Here is an 18375-nt window from a genome sequence, read left to right as displayed (position 1 = left end):
CTGATGAATGGATCGTGGCTAACCCAGAGCTGACAGACAAAACAAAGTTTACCATCAATGGCCTTCCAACTGGCTCGAAAATCCTTGTGAGAGTAAAAGCTGTGAATGCTGCTGGTGAAAGTGAGCCCAAGTACCACCCACAGCCTATTTTAGTCAAGGAAGTGATAGGTAAGATCCTGCTGCCTACACTTACCCACAAATACACCCTGTTTCCATACTAACACCTGGGGTTTTTTAAGACTAATATTTACTTGTTACTGTTTACTGATGATATGGCCTTACAAAGCCATTGTGGGGTGGCTAGAAATCATGAAACCATCTTGAATAATTCATAATTTTGTTTCATTTCTGAGCCTTTATTTCTCGGTTTTTCAGGGCATTGATCCTGATGGTAATTTTTTTAAGTTCCTCTAAGCTTCCCTCTTGTCCTACCATCGTAGCATTTGGTGTTATAAAAGCTGATGGTGTCCTGAATGCAACACTGGGGGACCAAGAAATTTAAGACACCTCACTCAATAGTCACTTCTGGGAATTTTAGACCACACTGTCCCCTTTTTGTACTGATGCACACCAGTGCTGCCTCGGTTAGAAAGGAAGATAAGTGCTAAACACAAGCTTTTGTTTTGTTCAGAACCTCCAAAGATTCGTCTACCAAGACACTTAAAACAAACCTATACTCGAAGAGTTGGAGAAACTGTGAATCTTGTTATTCCTTTCCAGGTAAGAGCTAAAAACACTGACAGAAAAATTTTTTTACTTTTTTTTTTTTTTTGCCTTTTTTTATATTCCTTCTTTTTAACTGATTTCTCTGTAATTTTGGCCAGTCACTTAACTTAAGCACATGTGGAAGTAATCTGAAGTACAGAGGTGCTTGAAAATTTTTGGTTCAACATCTCAAACAAATTAAGTTCAGCCAAGTAACGAATTGGGTAACTCACTCAGACAGACTGAGTCAGGTCATCTGTCATCCAAAGGGCACTTAACAAATCTTCACAGTAGACATTGCACATGAGACAATTGCACAATGCAAAGGGGTTGCACTGGAAGCAGTTAAATATGGGTATAAAGAGTGGAACAGTAGCATTTAATAACTTCCTTGTTATCAGAGAGGAAAAGTGAGGGGAAGAGTGGGCAGACTGCAGCTGTTAAATCCCTGAGATCACAGCTGTAAAATCGCTATTTCTAAAATATGTAACCTGTTTTCCCACAGCATCATGTTAACCTTCATTCCCATACCTTTTAAACAGCACCAGCCTCTCTCCTTGCAGAGTCCTTCTTCTGAATAAAAGAATAATGGCAGAACTCGTTTCTATTTCATGTCTGCACATTTTAAGATACTGGATGGGCATAAGTCAGCTTCACAGAGGCTGTAAAAAGCCTCATAAAAGCTTGATCAGCAATACCCTGCAATACATATTTTTCTTGAGAAATTAAAGGAATATTTTATGGTTATTCTCTAAGATAAGGTGTTCAAAATGGTGTGAGATTACCCTTTTCAGACAGCACCTGCAAACTGTTTGCCTGAGGAAGGCAAATCCCACGGCAAAGCAGGTGAAATTCACTCTACTTTAAGTACCTATATTGGGTACTTAGACACACAAAAAATGGAACACAAAAGAGATCAATCCAGCCTTCCTAGCAGTTATTACAACTTCCTTTGTAATGAAAGAAGAGTTAAGGATCCCTGGAGGTTGAATCTATCACTTTCCTCTTTCACTGGCAATGTAGAGAATGTAAGCATTTCCAGAGAGTGAAATACTTTGTTCTATATTTTCTATGGGTTATTTTTTCTCCCTTTTCTTTCAGAAAACTGGAAATTATTTGTCAATTTAGCCAGAGACATAATCGTCCAACATAGTGAAAAATTGCAAATATTTTCAGTCTCTTGAACAAAAAAAAAAAAAAAGGAAAGAAAGTTGCATTTTAGGTGAATTGGTATGATTGCATCTCTAAATGGCATATAATTTTAAAAATAATTCTGTTTCTTTCAGTGTCACAGACATTTTTATGAAAAATCCTTTCCTTAGGATTTTTCCTCCTGAGAAGCTGAGAGGACTCAAGAACAAAATGTAAACAGTGATTATCTGCTGCTGTGGAATGCAACAGGTCCATCTGTGATTGGTCTCATGTGGTTGTTTCTAATTAATGGCCAATCACAGTGAGCTGGCTCGGACAGAGAGTCCAAGCCACAAGCCTTTGTTGTCATTCTTTCTTTTCTATTCTTAGCTAGCCTTCTGATGAAATCCTTTCTTCTATTCTTTTAGTATAGTTTTAATATAATATATATCATAAAATAATAAATCAAGCCTTCTGAAATATGGAGCCAGATCCTCGTCTCTACACTCATCCTCGGACCCCTGTGAACACCGTCACATTTCAAGACAGTTTTTACTTCCTGTTTGGAAAAAAAATGGGAATTAAACCCTTTTCCTTCTTTCCCCTTTTCTCTCAAAAAAAAAAAATCATACAAAAATTGTTTCCTGGCTCTTTGCAGGGAAAGCCAAGGGCAAAAGTATCGTGGGAGAAGAACGGTTCTCCGATCGACAAGAACGACATCAACATCCGCAACACGGAGCAGGACACCATCATCTTCATCAGGAAGGCAGAGCGGGGCCACTCCGGAGAGTACGACATGAAAGTGGAGGTGGAGAACCTGGTGGACAAAGCCACCATAGACATTCAGATCGTTGGTATGTTTGGAGAAATGGAAATACATCCAGCTGTTCCATGGCCACGGGAAAATGGGAATGCTGCCATCTTTCTTGGCAGTGATATCTCTCCATGTTCAAGTACTTGGCTGTAGGTTTGGGGTCCCTCAGGAAACCTCCATACACCATAGTGTTGTTGGAATGTGCCAGTCTCTTTTTTTCTCTGTTAAGCCCCTCAGGTTCTTGTCTATCCAAGATGCAAGATTTTTCCTGTTGGGCGATACTCATAGACAGTAATGGTAGCAAATTCATAGTAAGCTTGTCACAAATGCAGTGTGGAATAAATCCTAAATGCTGAAAGTAGGAAAGGCAGACAAGAAAACACATTTATTTTTCATTTTTACCATGCATTCCTTTACATAATAGGCAAAACTGGCAGCACAACTTCATTAAATTTATTGTGATTCTGACATGCCTTCACTTTAGCAAGTTTTATTTTGCAACCACATCTTTCTTTTGACTTTTTTTTTTGGTAAGAGAGAGAGAGAAATTAAACTAATTGGAAGATGTGTGTGGAAAAAAGATAGAGAAAGCAAACAGCAGAATATGTCATATTTTTGTTGCAGATCGCCCAGGCCCACCAGAGGTTGTGACTATTGAGGATGTCTGGGGAGAGAATGTGAATTTATCATGGAAGCCACCAAAAGATGATGGCAATGCTGCCATTACTGGGTACACTATTCAAAAAGCAGATAAGAAGAGTATGGTAAGTAATAAGGAGATGCTTAAAAGCTGGATGCAGTCATGAATTCTCCCTTTTAAAAACAAAAAGTTTTACATTCTTAAAAGGATGTAGGTGGACAAAGCACTGATTTATCAGCATTTGAAAAATCTCTACAGGACCCTCTAAAAGTTCTAAAAAATCTCTTCTTCACTAAGCCTAGAAGTGGAAATATTTTCAAACTATTCCAAAGAGGAGGACTAAAAATGGAAAGGATAGGTGGATTTGAGAGAAGTAATTCTGCATTTTTACTTTGCCTCAGGAGAGAAAATAAAACCTTAAAATATTAATTCTGAATTCAGTAGGCTGTTACCAGAACAAAAGCGTACCATTGCTACTGTTTTCAAACCTGCAATGTCACACTGTGTAAGTCATTGCCACGGCTTACTACCCATGGCAAAACAGTACATAGGTACTTCTGTAACCGCTCTGAGATTTACTGATGAAAAGTGCAATAAAGAAATATTTATTGTTTTCATTAAACTAACAAAAATTTTAACAAAAAAAATGTAAACTGTACTAACAAAAGTACAGCACTTTCTTAAAAGACAGTAGTCAGATTCTCAGATTTAACATTTACTGCAAATTTAAACACTGGAAATCTAGGGCAATATTTAGGGAGCTGCCTTCTCCAAGAAAATCTTTTGCTGTCCTTTCCTATCCTCCACATTAATATGTTGATCTCCATCATGGTCTGATCAATTTGATCAATTCATTCTTCCTATGCCTCTATTTTCCTTCCCATCCTTCTCTTCTCTTTTTTTTTTTTCTCTCTTTTTTTCCCTTCTCTTGAGACTGTAAGAAGATATGGTCTCTGGTACAGTAACCAGAACAATGTCCCCTCTAAATTACTGTGGTAAGGAGAAAGTAACAACAGCCAGCAGCATCTAGGGTTCAGTGTGAAATGGATCATTCAGGTCACTTTCCTCACCATATCTGTGGTGGTGCATTTTGCAATTCTGGCACAGTTGGTCTTCTACAAAAAACCTGTTTTCCCAAAGGAACTTTGGCTCTTAATGTTGACCAAATATGAATGCAAACTGTGGTACAGGGAACTCAGCACAAGTCCATCTTTAGAAAAGGAAGAAAACTATTTAGGGCAGAGTAAAGAAAAGCAAAAACATTGCTGTGGTCATATTGCACTTTAAATTAATTGCATTTTTAGCATTAACCTCCTTCATCTCAGATTGTTGTTTAGTATTGTGTAATAGGACAGAATTCACACGTCCTGTTACTGCTGCAAGACTGAAGCACTAAAACCCACTTGCCCATCTTGGCTCTTAGATATCAGAGGACCATGAAAACAGAAGAACATTTCTCATGAACAGAGTCTGTGACAGAGAGGGCAGATTAGTGCACTGGCCTCTCGTGAGTGCATATTACTGCAGAACAGCACATGCTACCGCCTTCCCCACAGGAATGCAGTTTTGTTATCTGCAACTGTACTTTCTCTGTCAGCAGTGTGGATTAGGAATGAGGGAGCCTGCCTTGCTCACACAACACAACCTTTGTAAGCCTGCAGTTCCTAAAATGAGCCCTTCCAGCTGCCAGTGTAACAATTCAGTAGGGTTTGGCCTTCACTGCTCAGCAGAGAGCTCTGCTGCACTGCCATCAAAATCACTCATTTCACTATTAATTACTGTTAGCTGCATTCTCTTCAAAGAAGCAGCTGCTCCCAGAAGCTTGATGATCCTTCCAGTGAATGTCTGGGCGGTGCAGGGTGCTGGGGAGTGTTGTATTGCACTAAATAGTTTATTTAGTTGTTGTTTTGCACTGGGTTATTAGAGATTTGCACAGAGAAGTCTTTATATTGCACTGAATAGTTTATGTTGTACCATGTGGTTTGTTATTCCCCTCTCCCATCACATGGTCTCTCCCTCACCCACCCCTCTGCCCAATCCCCCTGGTGATCTATTCCCTGGTCAGTCCCTCCCCTCACCTCTCCTTACTCTGGTCCCCATCCTCTGCCCCCCATTCCCCCAGGTATAAAACCCCCTAAAGGCAGCTGGCTGGTCTCTTCCCATGCTGGCTTTTCCATCTGGTGGTTCTCAAGTCAGTGAAAAGAGGACATTCATTCCCATGTGGAGAAGAGTGCTTCCGGTCTTTTGCTTTCATCCATGTAAGATCATGTGGGCTAATGTCCATATCTAGCAGGATTGCACCTGAACAGCCCGGCCAGACATGGTCTTACAGGTGCCACCCAACGTGAGGGAGAGCTCACCCTGTGTGTCTGTGTGTCTGTCCTTTCAGGAGTGGTTCACCGTGATCGAGCACTACCACCGCACCAGTGCCACCATCAATGAGCTGGTCATAGGCAACGAGTACTACTTCAGGGTCTTTGCTGAGAACATGTGTGGCCTCAGTGAGGATGCAACCATGACCAAAGAGAGTGCTCTGATTGCAAAGGATGGTTGGTTAATTATCCATGCCTCATCAAGGGTGAGGGGGGTGCTCAGAGGCTGGAAGGTGGCTAGAGGTAAAGGTCGTGTCTCTAAAGTGTTCAGAGACACTCCCAGCCACAAGGCCAGGTCCAACAGCAAGGGCATTTCCTATTCAGACCTCTTGGCTTCTCCACATAGCTCATAGTCACTGCTTTTAATAATTTCTCCCATGATCTGACATTTTCTATGGTCTTGGATCTCAGACTCACATCACCACTGGCACATATGCATTGACAAGAGCTGGAGAGGAGTAAAGCAGCTGCTCTGTTAGAAGCAGTGGGTCACTGCCCTCCTCTGTAGACTTGGCATCAGCAGGGCAGGCACTCCTTCCACTTCAGGCAGGATGCAACAGAAAAGCATAGCCCCTGCTTCACATCTCTGGAAGGTGGGGCTAGGCAAAATCTGGTTCTGCAGTCAAAAATCCTGACTTTTCAGAAGATGTCAGTTGGAAACGGCACTGTAAGCTTAAAAACCACAAAACTTTCCTATGGAAAGGAAATTTTAGAAACAAATAACTTACAGGATGAAAATCAAAGCAGTTTGCCTGAAAGGAAGGAATACATGACTGCCATGATGCAGAGGACAGACAACCTGTACAACCCACACAGCCAGGCTGAAAGACTCTGGAGTCATGAACTAGAGAATGGATCTAAGAATTCTTTTTCAGTACTGCTTACTTGCCCTTGTCATGAGAGCAAGTATCAGGCCTAAGCTGTACGGAAGTCAATATGAGAGCTTGGATCAGCTTTCAGTGAAGCAAAGTTGCATAATGATACCTGTGCACAGCAATAGATGTCTGTCGGTCTGGCCACTTTAAAAGCCAGCTGAATGTGTGGCTGAAGAGGATTTGTTGGTGGTAATCTCCATTGCAGAGTGGAGATAAACTGGCAGTGAGAAACTACATTTTACTACCATGTTTCCCTTCTTCAGAAACTGCATCAATTCACTGTAGCGTCAGCGCACTGTTTGAAGCAGAAAGAAAAATTGATTTTCAGACACAGGGACAGTTTATAATCAGAACAAACTGTAAAAAATAATTGGCAGCAGAGTGAACAAGGCTTTCCAAAGACAAGCATCCTGCAGTATATGGAGGATATATATAAATACAGAAACCATCCTACTCCATGCAGGGCATGCGGGCACAGACATGGAATGAATCTGTATTGCTTTGTGTACCACCTGCACAGGAAACAAAGAGAAGCTCTCAGACATCAATGCCATAGTATAACCAGGGAGGTGGATAGCATAATAGTATACTATTATATGCAGATCCACCTCCAGCTTCCCCTGCAAGTGCAACCACTGGAGCCATGTTGTACCTAAAGCAGCGCAGATCAGAACTGACTCTCTGTAGCCATTTAATGCTCTTGGGCGTTTAACTACCTGCCAAGGCTTTTTTAATGAATGTTTAATTTTCCCTTCACAGGTAAAGTGTACAAATACCCAGTGTACGATGACTTTGACTTCAGCGAGCGGCCGCTGTTCACGCAGCCCCTGGTGAACACGTTTGCTGTCGCTGGCTACAATGCCACCCTGAACTGCAGCGTCAGGGGCAACCCCAAGGTACAGCACAGCTCTGACAGCAGCACTGAAAACACCAGAGAGTTTAACCTGACAGTGAAAATTACGTGCAACTTTTACCATTTAACTCATGAGCCAGGCTGAAGGGAAAGAGACAGGTGTGAGTTCTGAAGAATGCAAAAATAAAGGAGCTGCTTGCCTGTGCTGCAGGCAGTACAATAGTTAATGACAGATAACTCAGTGAAGGGACAAAACCTCAGGAAACGGCTGGGCTTTGCTGGGACTCTCCCTGACAACAGCTGTACAGTTAATATAGCAGTAAAACTTATTACTAAAAGCCATAATTATTCTATAAAGAACTAATTATCCTCTAAGCACATTGCAGGAATGCTCTGGGTGCCATGTTGTTTCTCAGACCCACCGCACGATGTGTCTTGCACTTTCTTTTGAATTGTGCCTTTTTGAGTTCTTTTTTCTGGTGTGAGAAACTGGACTGGCCTAGTAAAATGAGAAATCCAGTGTGCTGTTCACCCTTCACCTTCACAGTCTCTGACTGTGCAAATTACTGTGGAAAAATAATGTTTTTCCTATTGACTTAGAGTAATTGGATGTCAAAAGCTAATCATCAGATGTTTGCTATCATTACACAGTTCTTGTATTGGTAACAGGCTTGCACTTATGACTTTAATTAGGTGATAAGAGCTGCACTGAAAAAAAGTGCTAAAAACTCGAAGATGCAGCCAATGCTTATCTTTAAGATTTACAGTTTCCTTTCTATCACTACTTCATCTATTTTTTATCATTTCTTGATTACTCAGCTTTAACTGAACACCACAAAATAAGAGATAAAATATTTCAGTTCACAGCTTTGTGCATTTGGGCTTTCTTTTTCTTGTTGTTGTTTGGTTGGTTGGTTGTTGTTGTCGTTGTTTTTCCTTACCACAGCCCAAAATAACGTGGATGAAAAACAAAGTGCTGATAATGAACGACCCAAGATACAGGATGTTCAGCAACCAAGGTGTGTGTACCTTGGAGATCCGCAAGCCCAGCCCCTATGATGGAGGCACCTACACCTGCCGGGCTGTCAACGAGCTGGGAGAGGCAGAGGTGGACTGCAAACTGGAAGTGAGAGGTAAGGGCTACAAAACATTGCAAGAACCCTCTCTGCCTGAGAACTGTCTACAGAGCTGAAAGGATGCAAGGCCAGGGCAAAAAGGAGTTCAGCTTTCCTGGATTAAATCAACAGCTCTGTTAGGACAAAATAATACTGATTGTTTTCTTTTGTTCTGTTTCCGTTAATGGAGAATTTTTGTGAATTTCAGGTAGTTTAGAATTGACTGGGATACCATGGATGGCAACAGGACTTGGATAGGATGACTAATGAATAATCTCAGGACAATATTTTTCAGAAAATTACTTCCTAGGAAAAGATAGGGTCATATTTAGCTGGACTAATTCCTACCAAAGGCTTAGTTTCAACTGTGGAATAAACTGTTTCTCAAAAAATTATTCTGAGGTTATAAGTAATGAAAGCTGCCTACCGACAGCTGATAGGAAGTGTCTAACTCAGGAATTCAGAGATTATTTAGGTGACATCATTATGGCTTTAATTACATTACTGCCATCATGCTAGTCTATAATGAAAACCACATTTAATATTTTTACGGATTGCACTGTGTTTATTTTGCATCTCAGTTTCCATTTTCTGTATTTTCTGATGTATCTTGTCCCACAGCTCAGATTTGCCAGCAAGCAGACATTTCAATAAATGTTTAGTCTATGTTAAGTTGAACATTTAAATAATATAATGAAAATAAGAATAATGCATTTCTTAGTTTTTATTTTTTATTTTTAAGATACTGTCTTTAAAAGGTGATGTCCTCATCCTGGAAGTAAGATTGCTTTTTTTAATCACAAGCAAACTTTCTACTTCACAGCATAACAGAAGACCTCAACACCTGAGAAAGTTACTTTTCTATTTTTTTACATTGAAAAGCCAAGTTATGTCGCGAGTGAGCACAGCAGCTGAAGCTTAGCAAACCAGGATAGGCTCAGCATCTGCTCTAGGCAAATACAGCAAATTACTCTTAAACAGCCAGAGTACAAAGACATCATTACACCTTATTTCTCTCTTCTATTGACTTACGTGTTAATTTATGATCCTCTTAAGTTTCCCAGCCTGTTTGTTCATTTAGGGAGCTCCCCAGAGCTCACCATGCTGATGCAGAGCAGAGACCTGCGGATTTCTGACTCACTGGAAATGAATTGCAGTGTGTGTTTATGTGTGTTTGTTTTCATATGTACAGCTTTAAACCAGTTCAGCTTTATTCCAGCAAGTAAGACTACCAGTCTGGATTTGTAAGATGATGAGATAGAACTGAATGTTGTCTGAATAAGATTAACAGGCTCAAGGTTCTGCTGCCTATCTGGTGAACCTACAAGCTACAGTGCTGTTAATACAGATAGTAGGTTTGACTTACTAGTAAGTCCTGCTAGAGAGATCTATTCCATGCAAGAGTAATTATTGTAGCAAGCATATTTCCTTATGCTGGCTAGAATTACTTTTAGCCATCCATCTCTGACATATTGGAGAACTTAAATTTACCATGCCTACATAAATGCTCAGCCCCAAAAGTATCTGAACGGCCTAGTATTTCAGTGTGCATAATATTGGAATATTCTGGCTATGAATATTATCATTATGTTACAATTTTCTACATTTTAGCCATTTTCTTACACTATTGTAGGTATAAAATTAACCCCTCTAGTTCTTGCTAAATGTAATGCTCATTTCCTGAAAATGTTTTAGTGATACATATAAGCACAATTAAAATAATAAAAACTTATTCTGTCCTCACAGGAAGTTTTTCATGTACTGATGTTAATTCAGACATACAATCTTTTCTTCTTTGGTTTTAAGTTTTGCTGAGTGAATTTAAAGATGGAAGTTGCATGACCTACTCAGTACAATTACACATTTAGTGACTTTTTTTGTAAAAGTGTTTGTGTAAAAAGTCATAGTAATAGATGACTCTCTCATCTATATTGAAAGATAATAACATATACAGAACCTCATTACAAAAAATACTGTATATATCTTTTGAGTTTGTTGAAGTAGATCCCTAAATTTGGCTCTAAATCTCCCATTACAAGCGCTAAAAAGCTGATTCCTTATCAGCTTCACAGAGGTCGATGAAAAGAATTAGATAAGGTGCTGTGCTTCTTTTATCATGGAAAAAACAGCTTTGGAGAACCTTTATGTTAGAAGTGAAATAAAGGTTGGTGATCACTCTAATAATAGGTTGGTGATAGCAAAGTTGCTGTATAAAATATTTTATTTTTAAAAGGTGTTAAGATCAACTGGGAAAAATTTCAAATGCGAATAAATACCACTATAAATATTCTAATTCTGCAGTGATCTATCATGGAGTAATTAACCCAGGAGACCCACTCAGCTTGGCGGGGGATAATCAGGTTTACAATGCGCGTACTCCTCTGGACATTCCATTTCATTCCCACCCTCTCTTTCCACATGCAAATGCCTTTTCTGCATGCTAAGTGTGTATTTCTTTGCTTTTTTAGATTCAACTAGCTAGAGTCTCATGGCATACATTGTCTATGTCACATGAGCAAAGAAGGCCAAATTAATCAAGACAATATCCAACCATGGGTATTTAATATCAGAATTACTAAGGTTGTAGACATATTTCATAAAAGTACATGTATCTATAAATAATTTATTTAGTGACTGTGAATATATTTGACCACAACACTTAGATCTTTCCAGGACAAAGAAATATGCATTTCAAATAAACCAGCTCTCAATTAGTTTGTAGAATTACTGAAAGACCAGAAGTATCATAAAGTCATTTGCTGCACTTTTAAAAGGCATTCTCGACAGTACATTACTCTTTGATAACAAATTAGTGCTCAGAATGATAATCTGTTAAGTTCATGCCTGAACTTAAACCTACCAATTTTAAGGATGAAATCTTGATTCAATTACTTACAAGCAGAAAATTTTACTTCATTTACTTCATTTCTTCTAGAGCTTATTTTGCATTCAAGTTCATTGGGGTTCAGAAAATTTGACTCTTTCTGTAGAAATGTCTCTTTCCTTGCACTCTTGCCCAGATTCAAAATATTAACAGTGCAGTTTTAAAATGACAGTGATGCCCAGAAACTGGTCTGCAATGTATTATGCATCCAGACTTATGATTTCAGTCCTAAAACACGTTAGGAGGTCAGACTGGATAATGCTTCCACAGCTTTCAAACTACTGGGGTATTTTTCTTAAAAGGCTACAATAGGTAAAAAGTTCAGTATTTTTATAGACATACACATAGATAAATGCATATATATATGGGTGTTTTATAGAGTAAGAATGTTTAATTAAAGGTAAGGGCTCCTACAGAGTAAATAGCATGCTTTAGTAATGTAAATATAGATATATGACAAAGTACATACTATAGTGCACAGGTATGTAATTAGTCTGTACTTGATTATTTTGCCTTACAGAGTTTCAACATACATATATATATGCCTCAGTGTTATGTGTGTGCCTTTTTTTTCCCCTGGTGGAAAATACTATATATATATATATATATATGTATGTGTTAGCTTCATTGAAGCTACTTTTGGAAACTTTTATCATAAATATAATTTGGTTCCAATCTATACTTGAGACTAATTAGAGGTTTTTATAGTTACTTGTACCTATTAATCTAGCTTTTACATATTAATGATAATTTTGAAGTGGAACTGGATCCCTACCTTTTACTCTTCATGTGCTTCTATTCCCACATATTTTACATGACTAAGGATTAAATTATCACTTTGACATAATTGTAATAATAATTTCACTCAACATTTTCTCTCCACTTTTGTGTTTGCAATTAAATTGTTACTTCTCTTTCTCTCTCTCCCTTAGTTACACAGTAAGGATTTTTGAATGTATATTGTCATCTAAGGTAAGCTTTCATATGGTTCTTGCATATGAAGCTTATGTCTGTTTATACGTCATACAATGTCTGCCTAGTATGGCATGATTTTCATTATGTCACTTAATGAAAATGTTAAATAAGTGAGTTAATTAAATAAGTTAATAAGTTAAATGTTACATAAGTTAGCAGCATGTTGGTTTTAAGGCATACAAATTCAGATTTTAGTAATTGCTTGTTATGGTAATTCTTAGTAGTACATCCCATACCTTCTAATGGTGCATGTTTCAATGGAATTTAACAGTGCATGACTTAGAATGATTAATTACTATGAATAAAATGCAAGTAATAAAAACAGCATTGTGTATTTACAGCAAGTTACTTTTTATAGGAATATGCCTCTACATAAACAAAATATTTATTTCAGCGTTAACTTCTTTTAAAAATGAATGATTCGTAGCTCGACTTGCACTCCATGAGCTGAAAGAATGCCAAAAAGCTGAAAGAATGCCAAAAAGCATGCTTTTTTCTTTTTTTTTTTCTTTTGGTCTGTATTGTGCATCTACCTAAGGTTGGGGGCGAACACTTCTGCCACAATGATGACATTAAATGAGACAGCACAGTCTCATAATCACTAGTAACTAATAGCATTTTAATTGAATAATCCTTGTCTTAATAAGGGCTATAAGTTCTTAAAAATCTGTACTCAGCATAAATGTTGTACGTAAGTATCAGCTCAATTGCACTTAGCTGAAGCATTCAGAGAGTGTTATCTTCACCCTGGCAATGTACTTTTGCTTTAAAGCTTTTGGTGTGCTCCAGAAAAAGCTCAGAAGGTAAGTGCAGCTGTCAGTGGGTGGTTTGCAACTTGCAGAACACAATATTCATGCAGATTTGCAAAGAGAATAGTAATGGTATATAGCTTTCTTAAAGCAATTTACACTCTGTTTCTGGAGAAAGGGCAGATTCTAAAGTTTTTAGCAAAATATTTATCTTTCTCCCACTGTTTCTTCCAAACATCATCTGGTTTCAATGAAACTAACAGAAATACTGGTGTTTCATTTCCATGGCTTTTATATCAGTGGCATGGGGCATCCACAACCACTATGGGCAACATGTGCCAGGGTCCCAGCACTTTCACAGTGAAGAATGTCTTTGTATCTAATCCACACCCACCCTTTTCCAGTCTGAAGCCACCACTCTGTATCCTACCACAACAGGCCCTGGTAAAAAGGCCCTGTTCAGCTCTCTTGTGAGTTCCCTTCAGGTACTGGAAGGTGCTCTGAGGTCTCCCTGAAGCCTTCCCTGCCCCGGGCTGAATAGCCCCAACAAAAAGTGAAACTTTTAAGTGAATTTAAAAGTGAATCCAGAATGATTCCTCAGACTTCCCCAGCAGATGAAAATTTCAGCTTTCATCATCTCTCTCTCTGGAAACTATGTCTGAAATCCTGGCTTTTAAAATATGATTCTTTCATGCATGTCATCCCACTTGTCTTTTTCAAGCAACATGGTAAATATTTTGCTAAATACCTAGAAACCATTTTAAGACCCAAAAACTAGAAGAAATTTAATATCTCTGCATGTTTTCCACAACTCATCCTGGTCAGTGTTTCCTACACTGTTCCCCCTGCACTGACTTCCATCTCTGACCATACTCCACCCAGCGCGATGGAAAGCCAGGAGAGTTATTTGAAGTGAAGCTCATCATAAACTATTGCATGTGGTGAGATAAATGACTGAATATAGAATACCCTAAAAATGAAATTCACCCTGTACAAGAGGACAGGAAAAGTCTATATAGTACCAATTAAATAATGGGTAGATGTCACACTGGACTTTTGAGCAGGGCTGAATTTTACAACTCAAAGTATGTAACAGGGACTGACTAAAACTTGTCACTTATGCCAGAGAATAAAGGTGCAAAGCTGTTGCTCCAGGGATGGACCTTCACCCTGAAGATTTTCCTGTTTTCCTTGTTTGTAGGTGGGCTTTCATTCTTCAAGCTATTAATGGATGGAGTGCCTCCGCACATCATTGACTCGTATATGCGTGAAGTGCAGGCAGACAAAACTGAAGGGAAGTGAGAGTCCGTCCACAGTGCTTCCTCCCACTGCACTGGAAGCTGGTAGCAGAATAACAACATTGTAGTTCCTGCAACGACAGAAAAACATGTGTGGTGGGGGATTTTATGACTTTTTTTTCCCCCTTAATTGTCCTTTTGTTTTCCCTACCTGCTCTTACTGAAAAGAAAGAATTACGCATGGATTGCTTTGAGGTTGAAATGAAATGAACTGAAGACAACACACGTTTTGTAATGTTCGGCTTTATTTTCTGTTTGATATCGTGTTCTGGTTTTTAATGAGGAAAGAGGGGAAGCTGTGTAACAAGGAGCACAAGGAGGCAGTCAGTCTGTTCTCAGCAGTACAAAGCATATCTTTCTCAGACTGGAAGTACATGGATTAGCCAGTAGATGTGCAATAAGATCCTTGGAATACATACCTCTGACAATGCATCTTATTCACACGAGAATTATTTAACAGAATATGGTTTTACTATAATGTAACTAATGCATATGTAATTAATGATCATTTAAGCTGAACATATCTTCCTATAGAAGTTTTGATTTCCTAAATCTGACCCATCGGTCTCTCAACTTAAATGAAATTGTTTTATTTAATGTACAATAAACATGAAGTGTTTAAGATCTATTAAGTTCTTGTTGACTTTTTTTTGGTCTCATTTTACCACATTTCTTGTTTTATTTCCACTTACAATAAAGCAGGAACTTGTGCTCTCACCACGTGGAGTGGAAAGCAGTATCAGCAGTCACCTAACCCAGTGGGCTTACATCTTAAGATACACAACACAATGTGAGTGGAGATAAATGCTACTGATACATGCAACTTTTCATCTGTGCATTTTTCAATATTTTAAATGTGATAAATGCCAGCAATGACAGCTTTCACCATTCTGGATCTACTCCCTTCCCCCAGTAATTCACGGAGCTCTTGTAGCCATCACAACAGAAAAGGGACTCAGACATAGCACTGGTGAGTTCACTGTGCATGGTAAAAGTGCCTGAGATAAGGTAGAATAGCTACATTTCTTCTCTACCGCCAGCATCATTAACCTCCAAATTCTTTAGGAGAGGGGCTGGTTGTCCCTGAGTCTCCAGCAAAGCCTGAAACATGAGAGACACAAGGTCACACATATTTTTTTCCAGGTTGTCAGTTCCCTATTGCCCTGACATTTATTTACCAATTCTCACTCTGGCTGTACAAACAGGGCAGGTTATGTGCTCACTGGCTAATGACTAATCTCCAATTAGGGTTTATAAAGATAAAGGCCTACTTAGACCAGTAGTACACCACAAGATGTTTGATGTCGGCGCATTTTCAAACATTCAGCAGTCAATAATTAAGCAACAATAAAAAAAAGTGTTACTCTGAACTCCCACACCTGAAGTAGTGTTTTTACAGCTGTGCTCCCACTTCTTTTGCTCTGGGGATCTGAGTGCATTTTCTCACATTGTTCTGTAAATCACAGATAGATAGATAGATTATTTTTTTCTCTCTTCTTTTCATCTTAGTGATTTCTTCTGTAGTGCTATCTGTGCAGGGAAGCAATTCTGCATTCCCAATGATCCTGGACATCCCTCCACACCCACCTGCATTTCACCCTGCTCCTGCCAAAATCAGTCCTCTCCTACACATTCATTCACACCTATATGTGAAAAAAAGCAACACATTTACTAGGAAAAGAATTTCACACAGGATTAATAATTTCTGTTTATTCTGTATCTCATCAGTGAATTGAGACTCCCTCCATCTATTTTGAAGCACAGAAAGCTGCAGGAGAAGGTCAGTTTGATTAAATGCCATAGAGATTTAAGTGCATGGCTTTCATTTAAAGTAATATCAGTCTGTTATAGCCAGCACCAAAAACTACAGTTGTGAGTTTCTGCTTGTCAGTAAGCCTAAAAATGAAGCACACAGCCACCTGCACTTTGTATGCATAACGTTTACAGCTTCAAGGTTACGTTTATCTGCCTCCTCAGTCTTAATATCCCACACATAAAAACCTGGAAGCCCAGCATAACCTCAGCTTCTGCGGGCTCTCTGTGGATGGAATTAGCCTCTCTAATTTCTCCCAGATGCCAGCGTTGTTAAACAACAAGCTGACCTAAGCTCCTTTTCCCTGTGTGAACAGTAAGCGTTGTACTCGGCTGCCCTCAATTCCTCCCCCCTGCACCACCACGGGCTGGGGATGAGAGGAGGGGGCATTAACCTGCTCTAAATCCAGACTACACCGAGCAGCCACCACTCTGGATTAAGAGTTAACTGAATTTCAGAGAAATTATTGGATGGTGTGGGACAGGGCAGGGATTTCCAGTGATTTAAAACAGGCTGCAGAACCTTATCGGGAGAATAACAGGAGGTGAAGTTTTGGTTTATGACAATTTGCCCTATGGGATTCTCCAGGAATGATGTTTGGTGGATGTAATAGTGACTAAACCCAAAGAGTTAGGAAAATGCTAATGAAATCTGCAATTAGTACCAGCTTAGGAAAATAAAGAGGTACCAAAGACAGCAACTACAGGAGAAGCAACTTAGAGGAAATGGAAGCAACAGAATATCATGCTGTAGAAGATGTGACATAATGCTCCAAAGAAATTTCTCCAAAGCTACAGGGATTTCCAGGTAATTAGCAAACCTGAAAGAGATCAGAGGGCAGCAAATACACGTAAACACACATAGATAGACACACGAAGATGAATCAAAGTTAATCTAAAATATTTTAGTTTATTTTTAATGAAGGCAGAATAAAATATCTGGTCTTCTCTTGGCTTATATTTGCTTTCTTTGCCTATGGAAGGTTATTTGGTATATAAATGTAGAAATACAGCTCCATTCTCAAATTGGTATATGTGAATCTTGATATGGGCACTGCAGTTACCCATTTGCATTCAAAGAGCACAGCTACTGCTAGAACACTTTTCCCTTACTGAAAAAAATCTCACAAATATAAAGGAGAGGAAGAAAAAAGAGACAAGCAATCTTTAAAAGATTATTTAAATTAGGATATACTGTTAATAAGGTCTTTATGGAGAGTCAGAAATTTTTTAAAGCATTCCTTTTAAAAGAAATATTTTAAACTTCCTGAACTTCCTTTTAGGGGGAAAAGTGTAATATTGGTACCTTTTACAGAGCATTGTGAAGCGACTCTTACTTTATGAAAGTCTTTTGTTGCATTTTGAGATTCTGGAGCAAAAGGCATTCTATTTTAAGCACAGTGTCCTTACTGTCACTTGACTTTCATGTCCTGCTTTCCTGACTGACAGGTAAAGCTGCTGCTTTGGAAGCAAAACTGTATCTTGAATGCTGAGAAAGCACTAGAACACTAAACACACTGGACTTAAAATTCTGTGTTCTCTTATTCTATGCTTTGTTGATGAATACTTTTGAAATTAAAACAGTTCCCCAAGCCCAGAGATAAATTCAGTAGGGAATCTGCTTCTTCCTCTAATGTGGCACTTGCTTTTTATGCCAATTACTTTCCCTTCCACTTCTTTCCCCAGTTTCTCTTTTCCTCCAGCTATCCAAAGAGCAATCTCTCCATAAATACCAGCTCTGTCATGCTCATTGACCACAGTGATGCACAGGATATTAAACAAAACAGAGCTTTACCTTCTTCCAAATGTAGTGATTCCACTACAATCAGTGGACTGGGGATCTGACTGGTTGTGAATCTGTCAGATTTCCCTTTTGCCATTCTCCAGTTGCCTGTAACTGAACCTTTCTTTACTATGTTATATGTAAATCCAGACTACATATTCTCCTTTACTAACAATTCCTATCCCCTCTGCTTTGGCCTCTAAAGACAGTTACTGCACCATACTGGTTTTAGTGGTCTGTAAATTAAATCAGCTGATAAATGACGTAGCCCTTGGAATGCCCTTAGCACATGGTGGGATTTGGAAACCACCACTTAACATGTGCCAAGCATTCCTGACTCTTGTAATAGAGAAACCTACTCAAACAGAT

General features: G+C 38.9%; 1 protein-coding gene across 5 annotated transcripts in view; it reads left to right on the top strand.

The window, feature by feature from the left end:
• Positions 1–14970, top strand: part of MYBPC1 (myosin binding protein C, slow type) — a 71339-nt gene extending 56369 nt beyond the window's left edge. For 4 of the 5 annotated variants that reach the window (XM_030960391.1, XM_030960390.1, XM_030960394.1 and 1 more), the window contains 10 exons: positions 1–168; positions 632–720; positions 2495–2690; positions 3275–3414; positions 5680–5839; positions 7297–7433; positions 8337–8523; positions 10807–10865; positions 12322–12361; positions 14315–14970. In XM_030960391.1, coding sequence (XP_030816251.1) covers positions 1–168; positions 632–720; positions 2495–2690; positions 3275–3414; positions 5680–5839; positions 7297–7433; positions 8337–8523; positions 10807–10865; positions 12322–12342 — 1157 coding nt within the window. In that variant the 3' untranslated portion in view covers positions 12343–12361; positions 14315–14970. The remainder of the gene's footprint in view (positions 169–631; positions 721–2494; positions 2691–3274; positions 3415–5679; positions 5840–7296; positions 7434–8336; positions 8524–10806; positions 10866–12321; positions 12362–14314) is intronic. The other variant, XM_030960392.1, reaches the window with a different exon arrangement.
• The last annotated feature ends 3405 nt before the right edge of the window (positions 14971–18375 follow it).

This window comes from Camarhynchus parvulus, chromosome 1A (assembly GCF_901933205.1).
Source record: "Camarhynchus parvulus chromosome 1A, STF_HiC, whole genome shotgun sequence".
In the NCBI taxonomy this organism is placed as follows: domain Eukaryota; kingdom Metazoa; phylum Chordata; class Aves; order Passeriformes; family Thraupidae; genus Camarhynchus; species Camarhynchus parvulus.
The sequence above is the reverse complement of the archived record's forward strand: the minus strand, read 5'-3'. Positions and strand labels throughout refer to the sequence as shown.